The sequence below is a fragment of the Saccoglossus kowalevskii genome, chromosome 6 (genome assembly GCF_978046115.1).
Source record: "Saccoglossus kowalevskii chromosome 6, keSacKowa6.1, whole genome shotgun sequence".
NCBI lineage: Eukaryota > Metazoa > Hemichordata > Enteropneusta > Harrimaniidae > Saccoglossus > Saccoglossus kowalevskii.
In genome coordinates, this window is record NC_140646.1 from 17,097,905 (window position 1) to 17,116,982 (window position 19,078).

The 19,078-nt window shown below is 34.1% G+C and overlaps 1 protein-coding gene across 2 annotated transcripts in view; it reads right to left on the reverse strand.

The window, feature by feature from the left end:
- Positions 1-17,179, reverse strand: part of LOC100373530 (sodium/hydrogen exchanger 8-like) — a 29,250-nt gene extending 12,071 nt beyond the window's left edge. Inside the window, exons 1-6 of one of the 2 annotated variants that reach the window (XM_085500114.1) lie at positions 16,910-17,179; positions 14,063-14,190; positions 8,674-8,813; positions 7,505-7,588; positions 3,414-3,515; positions 2,427-2,605 (exon numbers count right to left, since the gene is read on the reverse strand). In XM_085500114.1, coding sequence (XP_085356240.1) covers positions 2,427-2,605; positions 3,414-3,515; positions 7,505-7,588; positions 8,674-8,813; positions 14,063-14,190; positions 16,910-17,082 — 806 coding nt within the window. In that variant the 5' untranslated portion in view covers positions 17,083-17,179. Of the gene's footprint in view, positions 1-2,426; positions 2,606-3,413; positions 3,516-7,504; positions 7,589-8,673; positions 8,814-14,062; positions 14,191-14,260; positions 14,308-16,909 lie in introns of those variants that run through there. The other variant, XM_085500115.1, reaches the window with a different exon arrangement.
- Between the last annotated feature and the right edge of the window lie 1,899 nt (positions 17,180-19,078).

The following is a 19,078-nucleotide window of genomic DNA, read 5'->3' on the forward strand; positions in this document are numbered from 1 at the left end:
TCATGTATAGTTGTAAAGTTGGATTGAAATCAGTCAATGGATGTCAGGGACATTTTGAATCCTTTCTGAGAAAAAAACATCATGGCTTCATGATATATGTTGAATATATGTATCAAGATGGACAATAGATGTCCATGTATAACCAAGATATCAGTCCCGAATGACCAAAATGCTTTGGTGAATTTTAAGCATATAAAGCCACCACCAGTCAACCATTTTAAATAAGATCGTGAAACAAATTGATCCAAGATGTATGATGTATGTGTGAAGTTTGAGTGTGATCAGCCCAGGCATTTCCGAGATAGAGGTGGTCATGCATGCACGGACACACAGATGTCAATACATGAATATAAATAATACATAGACATTTATATAGGCCCATATATTCAGAGAACTGATCATAAACACTTTACATTAATACAGTCAAACCTGTGTTAACGGCCACCTGGATACAGCGGCCACCTGTCTATAGCGGTCACAACCGAACAGTCCCTACGAATTTTACATGTAAAGTACCCTGTTTATAGCGGCCACCTGCCTAACGCGGCCAACGGCCACGCTTCAGCGGCCGCAGTGATCAGTTGAACTGCATATAACGGACATAGTTCCTGGATGTCTTGCAGAGTACAAAGATTAAGCGAGGCTCCAAAGACCACAAAGGACAAAGTTAGCACGTTTTCACACCTGTCATTCAACCGATGGCTTCGGCAATTATGTTTTATTCTTGTTTATAATTCGGTTTACCACAACAAACACACCGTACCGATGGCTATGGAACGCCAAAAACATAATTACGAACTTGAGTGTCTTGATAAAAAAAACATGCTGTCATTAATGTTTTGTTGAAATATGTATACCATGGGAATAACTTACAATTTTGTTCAATGAATGAATCAAGCAACCACAACGATGACGACCCGGAAAAGTTGTGCGAGTCGCTGGGACAGTCACGGTCCCTATGCATGTGGCTGGGGTAAATCGGAATACCGACGGTAAATCCCTGATCGAATTGATTACCAACAAAAAAACATAACAGCTCACTTGTTATTTAGTATCGGTATTTATTCACTTTGAACTCCTATAAATATCGATAAATACACATGTAACTGGAACTGATAGCAAAAAGGAAAACAATCAACGCAACGGCCATGCCTGTTTATCCATCCAAATAAATTATGCTAATTAGCCTTGCGCATGTGCGTTCTTGTTCTTCCGGGGTTATGATAACTCGGGTCAACAAGTAGAGTCGTATCCGTCAGCCCTGCGTTAGTGTGTATCGATCAATGCGAGGGAATGTGTGTGCAGTATCGTCTCGTTGTCTAAACTAAATTCGTTCAACAATTTTTTTTTTGGTCGCTACTGCCTCGGTACATGTAACAATAGATGCTTTTAACAATGATGTTAAATTGACTTCAGTTCACCGGCCAAAGTAGCCAGGCATATTTCACATGTTTTGTATTGTTTCACCAGTACAATAACATGGAAGTCGCACAGATTTCGATTGCGCAAAGTAATGTTTTGATTAGGGATCAACCATTTCGTAAGTGAGGTAGGTCGAGAAGATTTTTTAAAAAAATGAACAAAGTGTTAAGGGAATTGTGATTTGGGAGGAAACTTTCAAGTTGTCACGTACATGTAACTGGAAGGAGATCCTAACTGTCCCTCTCTCTTCTCCTTGAAAGAATTTGCTATAGCCCAGAGACATTCCGATTTATTAGAACAGTTACCAGCCACAATAGATATTAAAAGAAACATAGAAATTTAGAATAGCTAAGCAAAGCAAGCTGATGATTTCTTTAGTAGGAAATGAGACTCAAACTACTGCTGAACATGATTTTCATACTACTCATTATTGTGCAATGATCGATTTTTGTGAAATGATTTTAGTTTACATAATACAATTTAAAATCAACATTTTTATTTGTAATAAAGTGTTTAGATACTGTGTACAGTAGTGTAATAGTGTGTCAAATGGGGTTGCGAGATCCGTTTTAATACATTCAGTGCCTAATTAATATTCATGAATAAATTAGTAAACCTGTATAGAAAGGCCACCTGTCTATAAAGGCCAAAATTTCAAAGTCCCTTGGGTGGCCGCTATAGACAGGTTTGACTGTATTCCTGAATACTGAGTCAGATGAGTTAATCTGTAAACCAACCTCAACTCACTGGGGAGAATACATCCTGAGTTTCTCAAAGCGCATCAGAACTAAGCACACATATCGCGCTGAGAAGCATAGGAATATAAAATAATTTGCCCAAGGACACAACTAACATGAACTGGCGAGATTCAAACTGATTGTGAATTCAAAGTTGTAGCCATTGTACAAAATCCCTCCAAAACATGGGAACATGGACCAGTCAGAGCTAAAACATTACTGTTAGAAGACCACTGTTCAATAATTTACAAATAATTAACGACTTACTTCGTCATAACAATAGCCACAGCATCGTTCAAAATACTTTCACCAAAGACCAACATGTGTAAAATAGGATCTACATCCAGCGCTGAAAATATAGCCAAAGTTGCGACCGGATCCACAGCAGATATCAATGCACCAAATGCAAAGCTCTCCACTATACTTAGCTTATAAATTACTTCAGCCTAAAAAAAAAAGGAAAGAAAAGAAGGTTTGACATGTTTTGCTTGTGTTCCCATGCTTCCTGTTCAATGTAAAATATGACACAACTTAACCAATAAACTACTGTAAAACATGTTGAAAAAGCGACTTGCAATTTTAGCGAATTGTGGTAAAATGACGTAATAGCGAAATGTTGATTTAGCAAAATCTCTTGTCTTTGTTGATTTCCTGTTTTCACAATACTTGTTTGTCGCATGCCAAAACAAATGCGCAGTTATCACCTCCATAAAAACAAAGAAAAACTGTCAAGTGTAATTAGGGAGCGCCCCATATGTTTATGTTCCAGATTACTGTATACAAATCCCCAAGCCATGGCCATTTTGAATTTATAATAAAGTCATTAGCGACATCTTGAATTAGCGAATCAGTTCTCTGGCTAAATTCGCTAAAAAGACATGCTTGCGAGTGTATGCGATACAACCACGGACATTATAGTGCAATCATTTCTTGTGCTGTGTTGTGTGTGCTGACAATAGGAAAAGGTGCAGCATTATTTGTGTCAACAACCGTGGTTGATGTCTTGCACCATATTTTCTATGACTCATTTGACATACAAAAGCATTACCACTGAGTTGAGACATGGTGGAATAAACAAAACCTAATACCATGTACATAATCCAGTGTCTCCAGACTGGGTGTATAAGGAATACACATGTTATACTGTCCTCGTTTGTATTCTGTGTGACTAAAACTCATTTGAAGTTGGTTCATATACCCACACCTTGTAAAATAGGATCTGCAATTTTTTTTAAATGATTCAGAGATACTTACCAATCCTAACAAATATATACCACCGCCAACTACGATAGTTGATATAAAAGTACCAAATATAGCAAAAACCATGATAGAACCTATATTCTGAAAAAAGTTACCCTACAAAATACAAAAGACATTCAAGTTTAACATTGACAATGATGTTGAAACTGAATATGATATTACTTGATATGAACAGGTGGGAAACTATTATTGCAGAGAAACTAGAAATCTTTTATTTGTTATTTTTATTTTGTAATTCACAAATACCTTGATTCCACAACAAGTGCGTATAATTTTTTTGTTATATTGATAAAACAAAAAAGTTTCATTGACTCAGGATCATGGCAATTAAATATCGCATATTATTTAAATTCCTTAACTAATTTTTTTGACAATTTTCTAATCTTTTTTTCCTCATTGCCATTTTACACAAGAATAAAAAAACAAAACAAGCAAAAGTGACACAGGCAGGGGGTGTCCACAATGATGGATTTCCCAATTTTTTTAATTAAATTAAAAAAGTCTTGATTTCCTCAAAGATGGGAAATACTGTTATACCTAGCTTGTTTCTATGGTAAGCTGGAAATGAATTGAGAATATTTATCTGTAAAATGAAGGCCACAATTTAAATCTATTGTTTGTAGGAAATTTATGTTTATATGACAACATTGAATTATCAGAAAAAAATCAATTTTACTTGTATTTTTTACACTAAAGAGCATTAATGATTGCTCTGTTACTACATCAAACAGTTTATAAATGAACCAAAAAAAAATTCTGTTTCTGTATAATTTTTGACAACCTGAGATTTATGCTACAACTTTGATATATTACAGTAACGAAAAAACAAAGCATACAATCCAATTACATAAGAGTTAAATGAATTTTAGACCAAAGAAAACAAAAATCTGTTTCTCATTCTAGGTGAAATTGAAAAATGATGCAGTTTTAAATTTATTTTGCTTTAAAATTCTTCATTGCCACAAAAAGAAGATTTAAAATTTGTAAAATAATGCTTTTTTGATTGATTTGAATCCACAAAACATTTTCTGAAACAGAAAAACATTTTCCCATTCTCCCATACGTGCGAGGCACAGGTTACAAACTGATACATGTAATGACAAAAAGCAAAACATTTTTGTCTGGCCTTAGTTGTGCATATTTAGTTGTACCTAGTCTACTAAAACATAGTGAGTGTAGTGAGTGTATGGTTTGACAAAAGCTTTCCAGTATTGGCAATAATTAGTAGAATATTAGGCCAACAACGACCATTCCCTTGGTAACCAGAACAGAAGACATTTATACGCTGAATATGCCACACTGACTGTTAATTTAAAACAGTTTTACAGCTGGAAATAATTTAAATTTAGCCTGAATAATAAAAAAAAGATGGTACAATAACATCAGGGTTAAAAAATTACAGAGCACTAATCAAACAGACTACCAGTCTTTGTCTTTGGACTACAATCTTTGAAAATTAGTATTCTATTAAATTTACTAAAAAATAATAATTCATATTTTTTACATATTAAACCAAATTATAGGGTGTATTTGTATTCTTACTTTTCAAAACGTACCTACACAATTTTGAGCTGTGTATTTTTAAGTAAGCTCTTCTGATCTATTTGTGAGGCCAAATTGCATGAAGTTGAATTAGCAGCTTTAAACTTCTAAGAAAATACATCTCAATTCAAATTCAATTCAATTTTTCAAATTTGAGTGAAGTTTTTATATTTTATTTATTAATTGCAGGCACCCAAACTATACTGAAGCATTTTTTATGTTTTAAAAATAGCAAATAAACTTGCAGGCAGTGCATTTGCTCACCTATTCCTATTTATGGGATCAGGGCAGATTGTTTGCGACTATTGATTATTTTTATATTTTTCCATATTTAAAAAAAAAATACATCTGAACATAATGTATGTTTGGGAAACAAATTAAAATTTAGCAGTACTGTATTTGCACATTTTGTAAGTAGATACTTTTTTGTTAACTGCAAAATCCTGCTTTATGATAATAATAATCTTTTAAACAATTAACATCAATTGGAATGGATGAAAATCCATACATGAAAATAAAAAAAAATAAAAAAAAGGATAAAATACAAACATCAATGAAAGAACTATAAAAGCGAAAAAAAAAGAAAAAATATTTTGATGAATTAAACTATTACAATTATAAATTATTATTATTAGTGACCCAATTATGTAATAGAGTTATAATGGTGTTGCTACCTCAAGTCAAATGAAAATTTATATTTATAAGGTATTGAGAAATTGAAAAAACCAAAAAAACACTTAAAACGCTAACAGTCGCCATGCAGTGCACGTTCAACTTTCGTAGTAATAAGCAATGTATTTTACATGTATTGTTTACATCGGTATGAACCCATATTAAACACGCCGTGGTGTGACGACTGTAGCGCTTTAATAATACGCTACATACAATTGATGGTAAATTTTGTTAAAGTAAGGGCATCAACCCCATTTTTGAGTATATAGAATGCAAATCGTTGGTATTTTGAATGAGTTTTAGTGTTTCATCTTCAGTTTTGTCATCAACATTTGAAAAAGTCTTTAAAATGTTCATGAAATATATTTTTCAATTTATACACAGTGAAGATGCATGACAAAATTTAAATTTGTGAAATCCAAACGTAGATTACATTACACTACTTCCTAGCAACAGTAAGTCAAGGAAAGATTAAACAGAATAGTTCTAAGGTGATGCATCAAATATAAAATATGACTGTCACAGGCTGAGATGACTGAGAAAGGACAATAGGGCGCACACGTGTATAACATCCTTTGTGGCGACTGAGCTCCTGATTTAAAAAGATAAACAACAATCTTTCAAACCAATCAGCGTATTGTTATTTGTAACAGACTGCAGTCTAAAAGATTTAAACACGATTAAATGACTGCATGCTAGTTCATTAACATATGTAAATTAGCTACAGTAGGTAATTACATTTGTATACTAATCTTATTTATTAAATCAGTCTAGTCTGGCTTGGCGTTGTCTATAATTGTTAGAATGTATTATTAAAAACAAGACGTTTTGAAGTGGCACACTGACACATTTGGAGTGAGCTTGGTCAACTTTCCTAGCATTGCTAATACCAGTGTCATTTAATTGGATTCATTTATGAGAATTTCAACAATTCGATTATAAAAATTCAACAAACCATGCTTCTAATGTGTAACATTGTGTGGCGCGGATCGCGTGGACGGGTTTCATGTTCTCTACACGTAATAAGCTCGGTTATTAAGCATCCTTTTTTGGGGATGCCCGGTGGCCGTGGGGAAGACGTGTAGTGGCGTGAAGCTAGGCGATTAGGTGCCGTACGCGAGCGCCGGTTCGAGTCACGCATGCAGTACGTGTTTACTATAATTAGACATAGTCTTTACCTTGCCGTTTATTCGGTGTTATTTGCTTACTTTACTTCCTATGTCGACAGCAACTATGAGTTTAAAATTATTTCTCAGTACTTATTCACTGTTACAATGCTGTACCATTACTTTCACCATCCTACTACAGCCAGATCTGAAGGCCTTTGCCGCATTCTGGCCACGCTGTGTGGCGCGGATCGTGTGGACGGGTTTCATGTTCTCTGCACGTAATAAGCTCGGTTATTAAGCATCCTTTTTTGGGGATGCCCGGTGGCCGAGGGGAAGACGTGTAATGGCGTGAAGCTAGGCGATTAGGTGCCGTACGCGAGCGCCGGTTCGAGTCACGCACGCAGTACGTGTTTACTATAATTAGACATAGTCTTTACCTTGCCGTTTATTCGGTGTTATTTGCTTAATGTGTAACATGATGGGTAATTTACTCATTGGTTTCATTTTTAAAAATAAACATGCTTTTCAAGTTGTCATCTATAAGGAGTTTGATTGAATAAATCAAGCGGTTTTATTTTTTTTTCAGACCAATCAAACCAGCTGCTGCCACACAAGTAAAACAGATGTGTTTTAACATGATTACTTAGATCATAACAGATGTCACAAAATGTGAATATTCACAATACAAATAGATAATTGTTTACAATTCCTATTATTGCTTTGTTACCATGGCAACAATATATGTGATAGGCCCAGACTCACCTTATGCAAAGAATAACCAGATTCAAATATAATGGGTGGTAAAAGGACAAGGAAAAACATTGTTGGGTTGAACATTTCTTCTTTCTGCAACCAAAATATATAAATAAATATACATTGATATCATGTTAAAAAGACAAATTGATGTTGCCAAATGACATGACACAATGTTGACATACTGATGTTGACATGATTTATAAAAATCACATGACACAATGTTGACAGTGATGTTGACAAATGACATGACACAATGTTGACAAATGACATGACACAATGTTGACATAGTGATGTTGACAAATGAAATGACACAATGTTGACATAGTGATGTTGACAAATGACATGACACAATGTTGACATACTGATGTTGAAAAATGACATGACACAATGTTGACATAGTAATGTTGAAAAATGACATGACACAATGTTGACATAGTAATGTTGACAAATGACATGACACAATGTTGACAGTGATGTTGACATAGTGATGTTGACAAATGACATGACACAATGTTGACATAGTGATGTTGATAAATGACATGACAGAATGTTGACATAGTGATGTTGAAAAATGACATGACAGAATGTTGACAGTGATGTTGATAAATGACATGACACAATGTTGACATAGTGATGTTGACAAATGACATGACACAATGTTGACATAGTGATGTTGACATAGTGATGTTGACATAGTGATGTTGAAGAATGACATGACAGAATGTTGACATAGTGATGTTGACATGATGTTGACAAATGACATGACACAATGTTGACATAGTAATGTTGACAAATGACATGACACAATGTTGACATAGTGATGTTGACATAGTGATGTTGACAAATGACATGACACAATGTTGACATAGTGATGTTGACATAGTGATGTTGATAAATGACATGACACAATGTTGACATAGTGATGTTGAAAAATGACATGACAGAATGTTGACATAGTGATGTTGACATAGTGATGTTGATAAATGACATGACACAATGTTGACATAGTGATGTTGACAAATGACATGACAGAATGTTGACAAAGTGATGTTGACATGATGTTGACAAATGATACAAGGTTTTCTCAAAAGATCTTAATTGCCAAATGACAAAAGTAGTCAATTTTGACTGTTGCATTACAGGACAGATATAATAATTAATTATTTGAATCTCACCTGCCAGTTGGCTAAATTTTCAACTTTTAATATCATCAACAGAAATCCCATAAAAGCACCCAAAGCTACCTCCGCTGTGCTCTCAGGCAAGTAATGGAACTTGAACTTGATAATTAAATGCACCAGTAATATACACATACCTGTAACAGAAATGTAGTAGTCATTTAACACAAAATGTCTCTATTTCATGTTGAAATATTAGATGAGTACTGCAACATCAAGATATTGTAAACGTATTAATTATTCCCTGGTTTTCATATCTTGGTATTTTCGCTGATCAATAAAAATCACTAATTAAAAATTAAATTCACTTGTACATGTAGAAATTATTGTTTTCCTGACCAGTTTGTGAACTTGACTAAAACCTAGTTAAATTGCTCTAAACATTAAAATAGTGAAATTAAAAGTCAGTGAAAATAAATGGTTTTACAGTATGACCATACGCACGTGTTGGCTGAATCTAAAGATATGTGAGAAATTAAAAATTACTCGCTATGTATTCACATCCAAGAATGAAAAGACATGTCAATCATTTTGTTCAGGAATATTTGTCATTCACTACTTTTATGAAAGCTGAGAGAATTATGAAATCATTGTACAATAAGGATTCAGTGAAAGATGATGTATGAACTGAAAAAAGCAACAGCTGTATTGCATTAATACCAGCACTAGGAAATCACCCAAAAAACATGTATAACAATTTGAATGACTTATTTTGAAGTAATTTGTGGCCGTTTGATCAATAATATAAGAGTGAAAAAACAATCATGCATTTTTTTCCAATAATTGTTGATTTAAACAAAAGTCATCAACTTTCAGTTTTGAGGTTTTTTACTCAGTATAAAATAATATATTCCCGAAAAAATGTCTGAAAACTAGTATTTTTAAAACCATTTTGATAGAATTTTAAGTTAAAACCTTATATACCCTATATATAAAATATGTTTTTGAAATGCATTCCCTTATCTCCTTTGGATCCCTGAACACTTCTATTATTTTATTTTTTTTATTATTATTATTTGAAACTTATATAGCACCACAATTCCAGAAAGTCTGATCAGAGGGGCTACACAATGATAAGAATTGAAAAAAATCAAGAGTTATTGATGTTAGTTCTTGTAGGCTTCTTGAAATGGATGAGTCTTCAGTTTCTGAATAAATACAGATAACAAATCACAGTTTTTCACATCCATTGCCATATTGTTCCAGAGTTTTGGTGCAAGACAACTTCACAAAATTGTGTTTTGGATCAGAGATTACAAATGGGATTGTATGGCTCTAGAAGGGCAGATAAGTAGGTTGGTGCTTTACCATGAAGTGCCTTGTACGTGATTCAAAGGAATTTGAAGTCAATAAGCTTGGGTATAGGTAGCCAGCGAAGGTCGTATAGAATGGGTGAGACGTTTTCAAACTTCTTAGTGTTAGGGGTGAGACGGCAGATGTGTGATTTTCAAGGATGCAGGTCATTTGAATCGGATGGTTTCCTTTGTTTCGAGTCCATTGTGTGTCTAGAAACATGGTGAATATAGAACATATTCTGTTCCAATGAAGGATTTTGATATGCTAATTGAACAATTTTAACAATTCCTTATTGAAAAGTTTCCTGTACGAATAGTCCTCTACTCTCCAAAATTTGACAATGATACTCGCCCAGAATGGACTTCCTGTTCAATGCATCTTTGATTGTAGTGATGTTTACGACACTGTACGTAAAAAAAAATCACACTCACAAGCTCAACAATAATCACTTGAACATTGGTTACTTTTAAAAATACAAGCAAATAAATGAAAAGACAGGTAGGATCACTCATGGCAATCAATGATTTAAAAGCATTCCAGCATAACCTGTATTGATTGCTCATTTCTATGTAATGTGTGTACACTTGTGGTTATCAATTTCTGCGAGTGAAATTATATTGCTCTGGACAGCGATGGCCGACAGATTACTGCTGGACTGCTGTGACTTTCCTGACACCGGCAACTGACTTTCAGTTCAGCTTTCTATTTTTACCTATCTGATGTTTTTTTGTGGTCGCATTGTATGTATGGAGACGGATACTAATAACTAATAAACAACCGCAACATAGTTACTATGGAACTCTAGAAAAACAGGAAGGCCCTGAAGATATTAGAGTCACCATACAACATTAATGAACTGCATTCATTTGTACTGGATACAATATACTGCAAAGTGGAAATAACATACTTTTACCTTTTCGCTGTTGATTTTTTTTTTTGTACGAAAATCATATAGGGAAATTTACAAAGTCCAAGAACACAAAACAAAAAACTGACAACAATCAACAAAACAATCCGAAAGAACAAACTACACAACATAGTCAAAGAGAAAGATCTATGGACCCCCATGGTTTACATAAAAATGTAAATATAAAATAAATGTCAGTGAATACAATATTAGCAAACAAATCCTATAGCCCACAATATTGCAAAATGAGTCAGTTGTGAACCTTAAATCTTATTTATTAAGATTTCTGCCTGAAGTCACAGGGATAGGAAAATGCATAATTATGGCAAGGAAAAACAATGCTTTCTTCTGTCTGGGTTAAACAATTAATTCTCTTATTAATATTCGATGGGTATTTTTGTGAGTGTACATGTATGTACTAAAATATATTTTGGATTTGTTAAAAATGAGCAGAAATGCTATGACACTATATCTAGTTGGTGGTGGGAATTTGCGAAGCCAGTTACATGTATAAAAGGTCTATAGAACTGTGAATATCCCGAAGTGGTTTGTTTCATCAGAATTTCCCAATAATACAATCAATCTTATAATTACATATGATTTTTTTCACTATAGAACTTTGAATTATGACAAAACATTTCTACCACAGGATTGATATATGGCTCAAAAATCAGTATTTTCATAGATGTTTGACACAGTTTTTATGCGAAAAAGTAACGGCAATGCAATGACCATAATTTTGTTATCGTGATTGTGTGAGCAACAAAAAAATAAATATGGTAAAAATGAAGAACAGCTTTTCTGAAAAATGTTAATGGCAATCAACTAAGCTAATGTAACAAGTCATTGTCAATGACACGTCCCCGTTCCGTTCATATTTGAGTGACATATACATTCAAAGCAGATCATGATCGAAATGCACCTGCATATGTACAACACATTGTACTAAATCTGAACAAAATCCATCCATGCATGACTGAGATCTGGTTCCGGAATTGTGAAAATACGTGATTTTAATGCATTTTCGGTCTTAAAATGGCCATCATTCAGCTATTGTTAAGCGGATCATGAAACAAATGCACATATCTATTTGTGACATGATGCACCATGTGTGTGTGAAGTTTGAACTTGATCATTCCAGACATGTCTTGGATACGGATCCAGAACTGAATTCTTTAAGAAAATGGCCGCTAGTCGGCCATTTCGAACTTGATCCGGAAAGAAAAATGACGTGCATCAAGGTCCTATTATGTTTAATGTAAGTACCAAATTTGAATGAAATCCGTCCATGCATAACTGAGATCCGGGTTCGGAATGGTGAAAATGTGCGATTTCAATGCATTTTCGGCCTTAAAGCGGCCGCCATTTGGCTATCGTTAATGGGATCATGAAACAAATGCACATACATATTTGTGACATGATGTACCTTGTGTGTGTGAAGTTTGAACTTGATCAATCCAGACATGTCTCGGATACGGATCCAGAACTGAATTCTTTAAAACAAAATGGCCGCCAGTCGGCCATTTTGAACTTGATCTGAAAAAAAAAATGACGTGCATCAAGGTCCTATTATGTTTAATGTATGTACCAAATTTGAATGAAATCCGTCCATGCATAACTGAGATCTGGGTCCCGGAATGGTGAAAATGTGCGATTTCAATGCATTTTCGGCCTTAAAGCGGCCGCCATTTGGCTATCGTTAATGGGATCATGAAACAAATGCACATACATATTTGTGACATGATGTACCTTGTGTGTGTGAAGTTTGAACTTGATCAATCCAGACATGTCTCGGATACGGATCCAGAACTGAATTCTTTAAAACAAAATGGCCGCCAGTCGGCCATTTCGAACTTGATCCGAAAAAAAAAATGACGTGCATCAAGGTCCTATTATGTTTAATGTATGTACCAAATTTGAACGAAATCCGTCCATGCATAACTGAGATCCGGGTCCGGAATGGTGAAAATGTGCAATTTTGATGCATTTTCGGCCTTAAAATGGCCGCTATTCGGCTATCGTTAATCGGATCATGAAAAAAATGCATGTGCATATGTCCCATATAATGTGTGATGTATGAGTGAAGTTTGAACATAATCGGTCCATGCATGTTCGAGATACAGGTGATCACGGACGGACGCACGGACGCACGAACGGACGCACACAGGGCAAAACATAAGTCCCCGTTTTCGGACTCCGTCCGAACGGGGACTAATAAGAGGCTGGGTGGTACATGTATGAGGTTCAGTCCCAAGAAATTATTATAGTTATCTCATGTGTCACAGACTTTTCTTGAGTGATTTTTGTCAGAATTTATAAAAAAATTCACTTTTCATAAAAAATCTAAAACCGTGTGCATTGTAAAAAAATTGACTATCATCTTTTCTTTCTTTTTTTATCTAGGCCTAGGCTGCACAACTTTGGCCGATATAATCACCATTCACTTGCATACATTTGAGTGATAACCTTATTACCCTAGTATATATCTTTACCCTGATTCATTAAGATAAAATCCTGTGCAACCATTGGCGAATGCTAAAGATGCTATTTCCATCAAATACTATATTGGTGTCCCATCACATGCAAACACAAAATAGTGTTTGAAATGAACATAAATAATCTGGAAGGTAATTAATGTAAATGAAGTGAATTTGAACATTGCAAAGAGTGTAACAACAAATTTGAATATGAAACAATAAATCAATTGTTTTAGGCGCTATATGTGTAATAATTTTACTTCAATAATCAGTATAATAAGGTATATTTTTTAGATGAATATGTCTATGATGAGTTATTAAAAATTAACAACAATTGCCTCACAATATGTGAAAATATACCGAATGTGATGTTTTGATCAGTCAACCGCAAAACATCAGGAGTGAAATTAAAAATATTCTCCTGTGGGTCACTGAGGAATCTCTAATACCCACCCACTGAATGGCGATGAAAAAACCAGCAAAAGTAATAATAACATTATCTTCTAAAACCCAACAACAGTGTATATTTGGGAATGATAGGCCCCTGTACGAATAATATATCAGTTTTAAGGGTTATATTTCTCAACCATGTCAGGGCAGGACTTCTCAGACATCTTATGTTTATTAGTTTAACACAGCTGGAACGTAACATAAGTAAACATTGAGCTGAACCATGGCGTTATGATTGATTGAAACGACAACTCACCAACAACTAGTAGAATAAAAAATATCGTTAATCCACTATCTTGTTCATCTTCCGATGATCCGCCTGGTATGTCATCTGGTTCTGGCGTCGGAGGAGCCGTTGTCGTTGTGGACAGGTTAGTCATGGTGCTGAAAAGGGAGACTGGGTTAGATCAGGAAGATACCTATAAAAGCAGTGAAACAACAGGCAGCCTTTCACCTTAGCTAGCAAATCCTATTTGAAACGCCTATGCATGTCTTGTCTTGTCGTGTTCAAAATATCAACCGGCCTCTGGATTGCAGCTATTTTGGTTGTCATGGTGATTAAATTAAATCAATGGCGATTAAAATAATTTGCAACCTAAACAAAATCTGACTGGCGATAAATTTTCTGTACCATAAAAGATTATATAGATTGTCAACTCTTGGTGGCACATCCCTACCCACAATTCAACACTTTGCACATTCACATTAAACTATCCCCCATATTTAATTGTTGATGTACAAGAATTGCTGTATATTTTGCAAATTCAAATGATAAACCACACAGTTTGCACCAGAGTAATGCGATTGAAAGTGATTCTTATTCTCTCAGTGAAATAGTGTCTGTCGATATTGACACAAGAGTCATCACTTCTGAATTTCAACAAAATTGTTGGTTCTGTAGTGTGTTTCATTATATATTTAGATTTTTTTTTTTTTTTTTTAAAGTTCAAATTTAGTAATTTTAATTGTCATTTTAACGAACTTCGAATTATTGGAAATATACAACGTTAAACAAAACAAAAGTTCTGTGTTGCCTGTAATTGAAGTTCGGTTAACTATTAATTCAAGTTCCAGTTACTAAATGGGAGTTCAACAAAAACATAAATATTGCCCTTAACTCGAAGTTCTGTAAACTGTTAATTGAACATTGAGTTACAATTTGGGCATGGTTTTACAGAAGTCAATTTTGTAACTTGATGTTCGTAACTTGATGTTCGTAACTCGAACAATTCATCATCTCAGGATCGTAACGATATGTTTGATTAGCGCAGTAGTCATTCCAAAAAAAATAGAAATAAAAAAATAATACAATTTCACTTTTCATAAAATATATCCAATCCTGAATATTTCTTACATTAAGCAGAATTGACGTGAGCTTCAGTAACAGCTTGTAGAGTGAAGTACTGTAGAATACTTTGTTTTCGCTTGGAATATATTTTCGCTATTTTCGCTGAAGGGATGATTGCGTGAAAATAAAATCCAGCGAATATACTTTTTTTCCTATATTTCACATTAAACTCATCAAAAATCAGTGAAAAGTGATTCCATACACAACGCTCAAAAAGTCTTTTCAGCGATAATTAATTCCAGCGAAAATAAAGTATTCCACAGTAATCAAAGAAAATAATGTAGCCACAAAATCTATACTGTATGCCCCATATTTGTTGCTTGATTACACCTGAGCATCTATGTCATCGTCTATCAATGAAATACCATTGTAGATTGCATACAAAATAAATATTTTTGTTGATTACTTCATTTTACATGTTGTTTATTACTGAAGCTTATATCAATTCTGCATGACATATAGGATATTCAAAAACGGAAAATACACTTTTAATTGTTTATATTTTATATGAAAAGTGAGATTATATTTTGTTTTCGACTCTCTTCACTGTTCATCCCGTACATTACATAACTGAATGTTACCTGTGCCTGTGGGTGTGCCCCCATACTAATTCTGACACCGGACCCAGCATATGTGCAGCTTCTTAGCAATAATAGCCAGTGTATTGTATTGTACCGTATAAGTTTATTGTGATCCTTTATGTGTTTGTAATCTTATTTAGCGTTATTTAGCATTCTGTGTATAAAATTTTATTTTATTTTATTTTATTTTATTTTATTTTATTTTATTTTATTTTATTTTATTTTATTTTATTTTATTTTATTTTATTTTATTTTATTTTATTTTATTTTATTTTTATACGACCATGAAACAACTCACTGTAGTTCGTTTTAGTGTTGAATAAATATAATTATATGTACAGCTGCAAAACCACAGCTAATACTATAAAGTACATCCAGTGTTTTTGTTGAGATCAGTGAGTAGGTGAATATTACCGGAGTTCCACAATGTTACTATCTGGGTTCCCAAGTGAATTTGTTTCACAAAAGAACAATACGGAATTCTCCTCAATAGTGTTGAATACACATGTACATATGTTCCCCAGTCTTAGCAAAAACACTGACTACATAAAGCATGGCAGTATGATATGAACATTATCTAAAATAAAGAAAATATAACAAATATCGAATTAACACACTACCTACAGATAGTACACACAATTTCAAAGGCTTTTATTTGAACTTGGAAGCCGATAACCAGGCAAATTGCCTGACTTTACCATTTTAATTTCCGATTACATTTAAATTTTAATAATATATGGAAATGTAATATTTTAATTTTTATCTCCAAGTACCAGTAATATTTCTTTACTTTATGATAAGTATAGTTTTAGTTTTTAGAATAGTTTGTTAAACCTTTATTACATTTGCATTCACTTAAATTGAATTCCTTTCAATATGGTTGTAATAAAGAATTATCTTATCTATCTTATAAATTGGGCACCGACAGTTTCTCTTCCCTATTGTTATAATTTGAGCCCCCTACTCGAAATCCTAATGAAAATACTGACTCATAATCCCCGTACATGTACGCACAGTGATGACCCGAGTGAGTCATAAACACCCTTTATATTATTAGGGTAAGCTCCCAATCCCCCTTACTAGGATAGAGGGAATGTGGACGCAATAAATCAACGTTTGTTGATTACTTGACATGTTGATTCTAAGATTTTCCATCATCCCTGACATGTTTTACCTGTTGTCTTCGATGACTGTATCATCGATCGTCGCTTCACTCGGTGCTTGATCATGATGTGTTTTGCCTTCGTCGTCACCATCCTCGCCGTCGCCGGTGGACGTCTTCACGCGTGTTAACAGCACCGAAGACAACAGGTATAGTATACCTACATACAGTAACACTCGTGACATATCTTGTAGCCGATCACGATATTCTTCGTTGAAATAAGGTCACGATCTGTTCCACTGTCCACGTTACGTACAGCCTAAGGTCGTCGCCATTTTATCTTGGTCTGTCTCATCGGTACGATAGAGGGCGCTAACTATTTCACGGGCACGAGCAAGAACAAGTGATAGCAGGGGGGGGGGGGTCTGATAAACCATAGACCCTCTAAAAGAGGGTCTATGGATAAACCATGGATAAACTAAATAAAACACGTAATAAGAGGTAAATAATGCTGTCAGTAAAATTACGTGAAACTGTAAACTGTAATCCCGTTAAAACGAAAGATTATATCACTCTCGCCACTAAATGCGATGTGCTCCGTAAATTACGTACGTTTCATTATAACTTTAATCAGAGGTACATTACTTGGGGTTTGCAACTCGCATAGTACTGTATGGTGACATCATGTCAAGATCCCATTCAAGTCTCTTCTCGTAGATAGCGAGACTGAGGCTACGACCTTCTGACATGACACATATCAATGTTCAAGGTTTGTAATGAAAAAATAAAACTTTTCTTGCCACTATCATAGTGAAAAATGTAATACATCGAAAATGTACAGAAAATATAGTTCTCGTAATCCGTCATATCGTGGGCAGCTATTTTAATCCACCTGGACATCCCAGTATCCTAGTTACCTCGGGCATGCGCATTCGCATTTTTCTGAGTTGGAACGCTTATGCGAGAGCGAGATTGTGACGGGATCTTGGTATCATGTCACCGTAGTTACAAACCCCAAGTTATGTACCTCTGCTTTAATACTGAATGTTTTTTTTTTTTCAATTTTAGATTTCTGAATTTGTCCTTGTGTATACGCTGTACCCAAACATCCATTTTGTTTGATGCCAATAATAAACTGCTACATTAAATTTCAAGTTAACTACCATATCAAACAATGTAAACTCTTCTGTACAGCGCCCTCATAACACATAAACATCATTAAACACGACCATCGCATGTGAACATTATGCCGTATTACGTTCTATTCTAATTACAGGAAAAAAAATGTTCATGAAAAGCCACTTTACAGTTATTGTTTGTGTAATTATATCAAATCTGTCAAGGGAGAAGCATACTTATAAACGCAAATACCCAGAATTTATTCATTTTGCAATAACTTGTATGTCAGTAATAAGTGGCCATTTTGTCAGTATTATAACGCTTTTACCATAGTTTCCTATGGCAGAGATATTATGGCGTATTTCAAATTGTAGGCTGGTGACTGAAAAATATATATTGTGAATGTAGGAGCAGTTGTTGTTATTGTTGTTCTGGATTATATAAAAATATGGGTGTCGAAAAATGCATTTTTTCTTAACACAGTGTTCTATGAAATTGCGTTAATGAGTATTACCATAATATTACCATAATATTACCATAAACAAATGAACATCATCATGTGAATTATGACCAACCTTTTCAAAAACTGAGTAGGTTTCTACCTTAATACAATTTTTGAAGTTAAATTTTACTATGTGCTTTATTAATTTATACCCACTCCCACACTAATTATACACATTAACAATTAGATCTACAGTGAAGTATCAGACATGCATAGTCGCTGAGAGCGAGGGAGTACCGCGACTTGTTTTTGTCCCCAAATAATGTACCATTATATGCTCTATTCGTTTACACTCATGCCCAGCCTATCTGGTGTTAACAAAAACACGTTAAAACAGCTGTACCCATGTGATATGAGGCTAGATTAGTTTTGAAGGGAAACAAAATAAATAAATAAATAAATAAATAAATAAATAAATAAATAAATAAATAAATAATACGTTTTTTATATGTGAAATAAAACACACATAAGGAAACGTTATTTCTTTATCAATTAATTCACATATAAAAAGAGGTACTGTTTGGATCTAAGAAAGAGTACTTTCCAAGAAAAGTATGAATAAAAAACCGTCCGTTAAATTGGTAATACTAGTAATAAAACAAAACAAAACATCCATTAAA